The sequence below is a fragment of the Sinocyclocheilus rhinocerous genome, unplaced genomic scaffold, assembly GCF_001515625.1.
Source record: "Sinocyclocheilus rhinocerous isolate Xijiao unplaced genomic scaffold, SAMN03320098_v1.1 scaffold898, whole genome shotgun sequence".
Classification (NCBI taxonomy): Eukaryota; Metazoa; Chordata; class Actinopteri; order Cypriniformes; family Cyprinidae; genus Sinocyclocheilus; species Sinocyclocheilus rhinocerous.
In genome coordinates this window covers 1,112,452-1,122,562 of record NW_015652144.1, presented here as the reverse complement: position 1 = coordinate 1,122,562, position 10,111 = coordinate 1,112,452, and the positions used below count along the sequence as shown (strand labels likewise).

Below are 10,111 nucleotides of genomic sequence, written 5' to 3'. Positions count from 1 at the left end.
AAATATATTTTTCTTATGTATTTATATCCAAAACATGTTTATTTAATATAAATGATAAAAAGAAAACAATTATTAACATTTTATTAATTTATTTATTTAATCCACATACTGTTTAAAAATAGGCAGTATACCAAATAAACCGAGGAATCTCACGTGTAAAGCTCATAAGCATTGCTGATGATCTCTTTATGCCTATTTTACGTCCTTCAGAGAAGATCATTGAATGGGTGCTGCCATACACACAGTATCAGAATCAGCTGGTGGATCAGGCCGCGCTCATGCTGACTCTGTCTGGACGGGTCAGTGAGACCCAGCAGGTTTTGGCCAATCAGACCAGCTTTAGGCTCCGAACGCCTGATCTCAACATTGAGGTGAGACTTCCAGAACCCTCAGCTGCATGCTTTTTACCACTGTGCAGTTCATTTGACCACAATACTGGTTTTGCTGAATGTTTTGCTCCATGTCAAAACAGAGAAGGTTTGTAAATATCCTCAATTTCTTGTTGTAGCCTATCGGAGAGGCATATGTGGGCAAGGAGACGTCTGCGAAGATCACATTCACAAATCCTCTGCCTTGTACTCTGCGTAATGTGGTCATCCGAGTGGAAGGACTGGGGCTGAGAGACCTCCATCCCATCAGAGTCGGGTAAGAGCCTCACAGTCATCCTGAGCGGAATGTGTGCAGGATTCCTCTCAGAATTCTACCATTTGGAAACAATCCTGAAGGATCCTAATGGGAATTTCTTATATAATCAAAACACAACATAAAATCTAGATCCCAAAGCACAAAGTTCCCAACAGGACTGTTATGATTATGGACTGGATAAAATGGCCCTGTAGGATATTTTTTAAGAAAATTATTTAAAACTGCTAAAGCGCTCTCTATGATTTCCCTTTTCCAATACCATACAATATAAGTGGAGTTTTGTTGAATGTTGCACAATATCTAATAGGAAAATAATAAAATAGTTGGTTGATTTCTACAAAATTCCCCATTAGATATGGGTCTAAATTGTGGTTAAAATTCAGACAGGATCTACTGTTAATTGGAATGAAGCTGAAATAAAATTAAATTTAAATTAGATGAAAAACCTAATATTCAAAAACTTAAATTGAAATTAATCGTAAATGACAAAAGTTGCTTTGGTGACAAACTGAAATAAAAGAGTTGAAGCGGAAGTACTAAAATTACTAAAACTAAAACTGAAATAAATATAAAGCTAAAAAAAATAAAAAAATAAATATATATATATATATAAACTAATAATACAAAAACTAATAAAATTGTTGAAATTAAGGTTACTAAAATATAAACTAAAATCTAAATGAAAAATGAATATATAAAAATAAATCCTAATTCTAAATATTAATAAATACTGTAATACTTTACTATAATAGATTCAAACAACTATAATACATATTCTAATATAAAATACTAAATAACACTGACCTTTACACAATTCAGTTCATTGCTCTTGCTTTATTAAAATGACTAAAAGTGGCAAATAAAAATTCGATTAAAAAAAAAAAATCTTTAAAAAATTACAAAACATTACATAATTACAAAACTTAAAATGAGAACTGATCAAATAAAAATAAAAGCTAATTCTAAATATGAATAAATACTATAATAGTGTACTATAATAATTATAGAAACTATAATATAAATCATACTAAATAACAATGACCTGCACTCAGTTCAGTTCACTGCTCTTTATGACTCTCTGAAGTTGCTTTCTATTGTATTGTATATGTTGCATTAATCTCTCTCGTGCATGTCTTCTCTTTCTCTGTTTTCTCAGTGATGTGAGCAAACATGCCAACGTGACGGTGACGGAGCACTTCATCCCCACGATAGCGGGCAAGAGGAAGCTGGTGGCGTCTCTGGACTGCAGACAGCTGACGCAGGTGCACGGCGTGGCCGACATCGATGTTCACGAGAGCCAGTGAATTCAGTTATCATTATCAGTAACTGCACAGATAAGTAGTTTACGCTGAGCCATATGGTTATTTCTACAGTCAGACATCTTAAAGAAATAACCCTCTTTTTCACATACAATCGTTCCTACTGTATGTCCCTAATTTGAAGTTTGTTTTTATTTCATTTTCGACATTATTTATTTAAAATACTGTATTGCTTTGCTTTATTGTGTCTATTAACTGTTACTTTAGTTTAGTTGATCAAATGGTTCTGTTCACCACTGAAAAAGTAAGCTGATATATTAACGTGTATTCAAATTCTATTTAATGACTGATAATCTAAAAAAAAATATATATATATTTTATTGTGGATAAACACATGTAGATTATGCATTTCATTTCTATGCACCTGTAGCGCCTTATATTGCATACTGTTCACAATGATGACTATTATGGACTCACAATAATTGAATGTGCCTTCGAGTAAATTATTAATATTAGTAATGATTTCATATCGAGCTGCATTGGGGTCTGATGCATAATTCTGTTGTATCCTCACATAATTTTGCTATTACAAAGACTGCAAACCTTCAACTATGAATACATATGAAGACACTTACACTTTATGGCATATTAGGTTTTTATGAAGGAGGGGTTTTTTTCTTAAAAAAATAACATTTTATTTACACCATTCTGTTTTCTGTGGTAGTTTTTTGAAGATGTTTCTTTCGTCTGCTTGACAAGACGAGACTTGTGTGTTTGATTTGGAAAGATGAAGTAAAAAAAACTCCCTTGTGTTTGGATTGGAACAAATGTCATCTGTGATGAGATGAACCTGTTGAAGAGGTTTATTGAACAATCTGCTCACACCAATCAGCTGTGCCTCAATTTAGAGTGTTGCTGCATTTCAGATTGTTTACCACAAATTCATCCATTCATGGATAACACAGTGTTGAGTATATATATAAATAATTTATTTATAAATTCTTTCTCTTTTCTGCATTGCACACCTGCTCTTACTTGTTTCTTAGTGTGATTTAAATAAATAAATAATGCATATGTTTGTAATGTTACAGTCTATAGTAATGCATAGCAGCATACTATTTATGCTATTTTTGCAGTATGGAATCTATGGGCTGTGTATTTTCTGTATTTACCTGTTCTGAATGTCCTACTACATCTGTCAAGATGTGCAGTATACAAGAAAAAACATTTGATACTTTCCATTTCTAGTATGAACAAGTCAGCAACATGGTCAGGTATTTATTTATTTTTTAATATTGAACCATTTTATATAGATTAGACTGCCATGTTGGCACAAAATTGGATTAAGAAAAAAAAAAACATTTGTGATGTAGCAATGCTACTAGCATAGTATACTGTTTGAAACATTTATTGTTGCATAAGGCATACTGTTTCATGCCATTTTAACAATAGTAGGAATTATACTGTATACAGTAAGTATGCAACGAATTGTTCCTTTATTCTGTGATGAAATCAGTTGCATAATCTCCTCAAAAAGCAAAATGCTGCATCTAGCGCCTCGTAGTGTTACTTAATTGTAATCACAAGAGGAATGAGAACAGCTCCCAGAAACAAAATAGGGTTCTGCACAGATTATGTATTTTATTGGACCCAAACAGAAATGATTTAGCATTAAAGCACTAGGGTCTGTTAAAACAAGATCAGGATATTTTCACGTTTATTCTAATCTACGCCATACTATACACCAGTAACGCACCACTCCTGATTTATTTTAAGTTTTTATGCTAACAAGTGGCTTAATGGGCAATGGTATGACTGGAGAGGTTGTTGGAGACACGCCGAACAGGTAAACTCTTCTACTCACTAGTCCGTTTTTACCCTCAATTTAGAGTGTTGCTGCATTTCAGATTGTTTACCACAAATTCATCCATTCATGGATAACACAGTGTTGAGTATATATATAAATAATTTATTTATAAATTCTTTCTCTTTTCTGCATTGCACACCTGCTCTTACTTGTTTCTTAGTGTGATTTAAATAAATAAATAATGCATATGTTTGTAATGTTACAGTCTATAGTAATGCATAGCAGCATACTATTTATGCTATTTTTGCAGTATGGAATCTATGGGCTGTGTATTTTCTGTATTTACCTGTTCTGAATGTCCTACTACATCTGTCAAGATGTGCAGTATACAAGAAAAAACATTTGATACTTTCCATTTCTAGTATGAACAAGTCAGCAACATGGTCAGGTATTTATTTATTTTTTAATATTGAACCATTTTATATAGATTAGACTGCCATGTTGGCACAAAATTGGATTAAGAAAAAAAAAAACATTTGTGATGTAGCAATGCTACTAGCATAGTATACTGTTTGAAACATTTATTGTTGCATAAGGCATACTGTTTCATGCCATTTTAACAATAGTAGGAATTATACTGTATACAGTAAGTATGCAACGAATTGTTCCTTTATTCTGTGATGAAATCAGTTGCATAATCTCCTCAAAAAGCAAAATGCTGCATCTAGCGCCTCGTAGTGTTACTTAATTGTAATCACAAGAGGAATGAGAACAGCTCCCAGAAACAAAATAGGGTTCTGCACAGATTATGTATTTTATTGGACCCAAACAGAAATGATTTAGCATTAAAGCACTAGGGTCTGTTAAAACAAGATCAGGATATTTTCACGTTTATTCTAATCTACGCCATACTATACACCAGTAACGCACCACTCCTGATTTATTTTAAGCTTTTATGCTAACAAGTGGCTTAATGGGCAATGGTATGACTGGAGAGGTTGTCGGAGACCCGCCGAACAGGTAAACTCTTCTACTCACTAGTCCGTTTTTACAGCCTCATTTGCGTTTATCATCACGCTCTTGCAAACTAGTCTATTTCTAACTCAAACTTACATGGAAAAAGTTAAAAGTCACGTGATCGTTGTGCAGTTACGCTTTCAGGGTTCACAAAAGTTGTTCTTTTTTAAAGATCGTCATGCTAAACAACATTTAAAGGGACAGTTCACCCAAAAAGGTTAAAATTCTGTCATTAATTACTCACCCTCATGTCGTTCCAAACCCAGACCTTCGTTCATCTGCTGAACGCAAATTAAGATATTTTTGATGAAATCTGAGAGCTCTCTGACCCTCCATAGACAGCAACACAACTGCAATGTTCCCAGGTCCAGAAACGTAGCAAGGACATCGGTAAAACAGTCCATGTGACATCAGGGGTTTAACCGTAATTTTACGAAGCCACGAGAATACTTTGTGTGGGCAAAGAAAGCAAAAATTCCTCCTCGTGCTGTCTGCAGCGGTGCGCCGCCATTGTGGAAAGAGTACCACGACGCATGCGCAATGTGCTGCTGCTTACCTACACTTATGCGACAGCAAGCGCATGCCTTGTTTACATGAAGCAGAAGCAAGCGCATGCGTTGTGATATTCTTTCCACATGGACTGTTTTACCGATGTCCTTGCTACGTTTCTGGAACTGGGAACATTAGAGATGTGTTGCTGTCTATGGAGGGTCAGAGAGCTCTCAGATTTAATCAAAAATATCTTAAATTGTGTTCCAAAGATTAACGAAGGTCTTACAGGTTTGGAACAAAAACAGGGTGAGAAATTAATGACAGAATTTTCATTTTTGGGTGAACTAACCCTTTAAGAATCACAAACTTGTGTTGGTCACTGAGCATATTTTCTGCAATAATCCAAAAGCCAATGGAAAAATCCTTTTGGGTTTGTGTCGAGGGAACCAGGGAGATGTGTATATATACATAAAATATACATAAAAGTGTATATACATATATACATAAAAATAACCACTGCAGAAGTATATATAGTATATAAGTCTATAAAGAGAAACAAATGCAGACACATTTTATTAAAGGTACAGCAATGTATTAAGATATGGACATTATAAAAACAGACAATCCTTTATAATGCTAACTGAATTATTAAACATCTCTTCTTTTAGTCAATATGACTGTCCAAACATTGTCAGTGCATTCATGACACAGGGTTAACAGGTAGGATGATTTTCTCAGTCCATGATTGTAAAGAAATCTGAATAAAATATAGGTTAGAAAATACAAACACAACCAGCTTCCATTAAATCATGCAGTACAATCACAGAGCCTTTCCACATTAAAGGCCACAGATAGTAAATTCAGAATATGAAGCAACAAGGTCTGAGAACAGCTTTGCCTTTAAATGTTTCTATCAATCTGATCCCACAAACCCAGGACAGCCCTTTCAAAAATACAAATGCCCACACCTACAAACCAACGTGCATCTTATTTAGTCTACAGTATTACAAATACTCTCAACCACTCGGTTGAACTCTTCAGGCTGGTCGGCGTAGACGTGATGGGAAGCATCTTCGATCAGCTGTACAGAGAAAAGCCAGAGACTTTTAGTCATTTTTAATATTTCCGATCTCTACAGTGAATTTAAAAAGTGTCCTGCATTGCAAAGCAATAATTTCTCACCGTGACGCTGGTGGGGCTTTTGCCTCTGATCTGAGCGACTGTGTTTCCAGTGGATGAGTCCACCCAGGACGACGCGCCGTACAGCATGCTGACGGGCATCGACGGGGGCAGCAGAAGAACACGCTGAACCATCGGCCTCTTGGCCCAGCCGAGAGACTCAGACATGGCTTTGAAGCCCACCTCACCACTGAGAGGAAAAGACAATTATATATATACATATACAGTTTCTTCTGCATCTTTAGGAGAATGCATGTGTAGAAAGACTGTACCTGGGGTCCTGAGCGTTACAGTGGTAAATGTACTGCGTCATGGTGTCGTCATCAAACAGATCCTCAAACTTCCTCTTGAAGTCGGGACGGAAACGGTTTACCAGCCCTGGACCTGCATGAACACATGATGTCTTGAATAACAGATTATGAACATCAACTTGAATCAAAGCAAATCTTCACTTGCTCGTGTCCCAAAACCTAGTAAGCTGCCTACATAGACAGCATTTTAAAGCTTTAAAAAGGTAAGCAGCATTAGATACCCAGTTTTGTTCACGAGGCATAATCCCATGTAAGATTTATGAAGAAGTCAATCCCATAATGCACTGCAACAGTGAAAAAGATGTCAGAAAAAGCTAGAAAAATGTGTCAATTTTAATTACAAATCAGAATATTTTACTATTTTTAAAGTTACGTATTTTTATGCTTATTATAGAGCAGTGGTTCTCAATATATATTTGAATTTTTTATATATATTTATTTAATTAATTTATATATATAAAATTTTGTCAAGCTCTAAAATATATCAGGTAGAAAATGCTACATGTAAGTAAAAAACAGTAATCACAATCTAGAAAAGACAAAGACATTCTTAGATTCATTATTAATAAAAAATGTAAACCATATTATTTCAATTATATTTTTATAATGAATAATTATTCATTATAATTAAAAATGAATTAGATTATTATAAAAAAAAATTCTGAAACTAATTTATATACATTTTCCCCAAACTCTTAAAGGGGTCATATGATGCTGCTAAAAAGAACATTATTTTGTGTATTTGGTGTAATGAAATGTGTTTATGCGGTTTAAGGTTCAAAAACACATTATTTTCCACATACTGTACATTATTGTTTCTCCTCTATGCACCGCCTTTCTGAAACGCTTCGATTTTTAGAAAACTCATCGGTCTGAAAAGCAAGGTGTGCTCTGATTGGCCAGCTATCCAGAGCATTGTGATTGGCCGAATACCTCCCAGATAGTGACGTAGGTATGTGGGGGCGTGTTAGAACGAGCCGTTTTAGGTAGGCGTGGTTGACTCTTAACTTTTATAAAGAATATCTCTTTGGATTTGAGACTTTAGTCTTTGCAACTTTACAGATCTTCTTTATGCACCAAGAGCTTGTAACACTCCAAAGAGAAAGGAAACATTTAAATCGCATCATATGACCCCTTTAAATATTTTATCAGGTAGAAAATGCTATTCGTGAGTAAAAATAACTAGAAGAAACTTTCATTGTTAATAAGTGTAAGCCATGAAGAACATTCCATTATTAGAATTATGGAATTTATTATTTATGATTTTACTATACTGACACTCCAAGTTTTTTTTTTATAAAAAGATTAAAATGAGCAGCCAGAAATCTTTGACAATGCAGCGTAGCTTAGCTTTACTGATGAAGGCTATTGAAATCAGTAGTGAACTGCATGTCCTGTGCACTTCACATGTGAGGAGCAAAGCTTATGAAAATTGCTCCAGACTAGTAAAATATGAGGTTACATTTCAGTTAGTATGCTAGTCAATGGACAGTAACTCCTTATACTCACCCCAGGGTCCGGCTGCTCTGATAACAGCCAGCGGGTTAAAGAAGCTGAACACTGACGCCAGAGCTTTCACCCAGCGAGGCGGCGAGACCCTTTTAACCTCTGACCCTTGACCTCCTGACCCCTGTAACTGAGGCTGAGGTCGCTCAGGGAAACCCCACGCATCCACCAGGATGAGGTGACTGACTCTAGTGCACAAAACACAACTGCTGTCAAGATCGTGTAGTTCATTATATTAACAATTATAACATCCTCCACAAAGTCTGACAACCAAAAAATGTCAGAATTCTTTTGCGTTCATTTTGAACAATATACTGTATTTACTCTTTCTTATTTTAAAATCTATAGAGTTAATTTGATGAAATATTTTTTTTTCATAGTGTGCTTGTACAATATTTCTTTAAAATGACTTTGATTTTTGTGTTTTTGATTTTATGTTGTTTTATTTATATTTATTTCATTAACATTTATACATTTAGCAGACATTTTCAACCAACAGAGTAACATAAGCAATTCAGCAAACATTTTTTTGTTTCTTTTCTTTTACAATTTTCTTTTTATTTTATTTTATATTTTGTATGATCTGTTTTGCATTTACATTTTGCTTTTATATTTTGGTTTACTTTTGCAAAAACATCCTTTTTAACCTTTTTTTTTATTCATTATTTGCTCAGACTGCCAAACGTTGGTATTTTTAAACAAAATTTGATAATGCATGACATAAATTAAACATTTAAATATTTTATAGCAATTAAAAAAGGATCAGTAAACATTCTACCAAACATCTTTTGTGTTCCATGAAATAAAATCTTTTTTTTTGGGATTTTAAATGAACTATAGCTCAGTAAATGACAGCTGTTATTATAAACCATTGCAATTTATTGTACTATAATTTATAAGCTTTTTGGACCTTTCTGGATATTGGATTGTATAGGATGTTGCTAGGTAACCACCCAGGCTGTGGCCCAATAGGATCAGGCGCTCCAGCCCCAGTGATTGTCTCCACTGCTCTATGGAAGTAATAAACTGCTCCTCAGCCAATGAGGCATCAGACGGGAACGAGGGGCGAGAGCTGCGACCGAAGCCCAGCAGGTCAAAGGCGTAGACCGTTCGAGAACAACTCAAAGCATCCAGGTTACGGATCCAGAGACCGACGCCCCCTCCAAACCCGTGAACCATCACTAGGGGCGTCCGAGCAGCTGTAGAGAGACAGGGACACGGTATGGGTCAGACAATATCTAACTGTGCAAAATACTTTTACAGTCAGCCACTGTAGAAGAGGAATAGAAACTCTACCTTGGTCTTTATGTTTGCGGGCTGATTTGTTGGTGACTTTAAGGGTCCATATTCTGTTTTGATTTGGCAACGTCACAAATCTGGACCATACGTCATTCTGGAGACCTGAACAACAGGCAGAATATTTTGGGATAAAAATAAATTAAAATATTGTAATGAAATAAAAAAAATATTTTAATAAAATGCAATCTCAATAAATATAATATTATGAATAATACGGTTACACTTTATTTTAAGGTGTCCTGGTTACAGTGTAATTATACATTTAAGTACTGAGTAATATTAACTACATGTACTTACTATATGGTTAGGATTAGGGTTTGGCTTAGGGTTACTTGCATGTAATTATGCATAATTTATTGTTATTATAATAAGTAAGTACATGTAACGTGTAACAAGGACACCTTAAATTAAAGTGTTACCAAATAATAGAATAGGATATTATAATATGTGACCCTGGAGCACAAAACCAGTCTTAAGTCGCTGGGGTATATTTGTAGCAATAGCCAAAAATACATTGTATGGGTCAAAATTATCGATTTTTCTTTTATGCAAAAAAAAAATCATTAGGATATTAAGTAAAGATCATGTTCCATGAA

General features: G+C 34.7%; 2 protein-coding genes across 2 annotated transcripts in view; one reads left to right on the top strand and one right to left on the bottom strand.

The window, feature by feature from the left end:
• LOC107713636 (protein-glutamine gamma-glutamyltransferase K-like) overlaps positions 1-2,087 on the top strand; it is a 23,798-nt gene extending 21,711 nt beyond the window's left edge. The window contains exons 14-16 of the mRNA XM_016519207.1: positions 211-371; positions 509-645; positions 1,802-2,087. Coding sequence (XP_016374693.1) covers positions 211-371; positions 509-645; positions 1,802-1,949 — 446 coding nt within the window. The 3' untranslated portion in view covers positions 1,950-2,087. The remainder of the gene's footprint in view (positions 1-210; positions 372-508; positions 646-1,801) is intronic.
• Positions 2,088-5,795: 3,708 nt separating this feature from the next.
• LOC107713680 (protein ABHD4-like) overlaps positions 5,796-10,111 on the bottom strand; it is a 6,609-nt gene continuing 2,293 nt past the window's right edge. Inside the window, exons 3-8 of the mRNA XM_016519261.1 lie at positions 9,513-9,617; positions 9,127-9,415; positions 8,220-8,404; positions 6,672-6,783; positions 6,403-6,589; positions 5,796-6,301 (exon numbers count right to left, since the gene is read on the bottom strand). Coding sequence (XP_016374747.1) covers positions 6,212-6,301; positions 6,403-6,589; positions 6,672-6,783; positions 8,220-8,404; positions 9,127-9,415; positions 9,513-9,617 — 968 coding nt within the window. The 3' untranslated portion in view covers positions 5,796-6,211. The remainder of the gene's footprint in view (positions 6,302-6,402; positions 6,590-6,671; positions 6,784-8,219; positions 8,405-9,126; positions 9,416-9,512; positions 9,618-10,111) is intronic.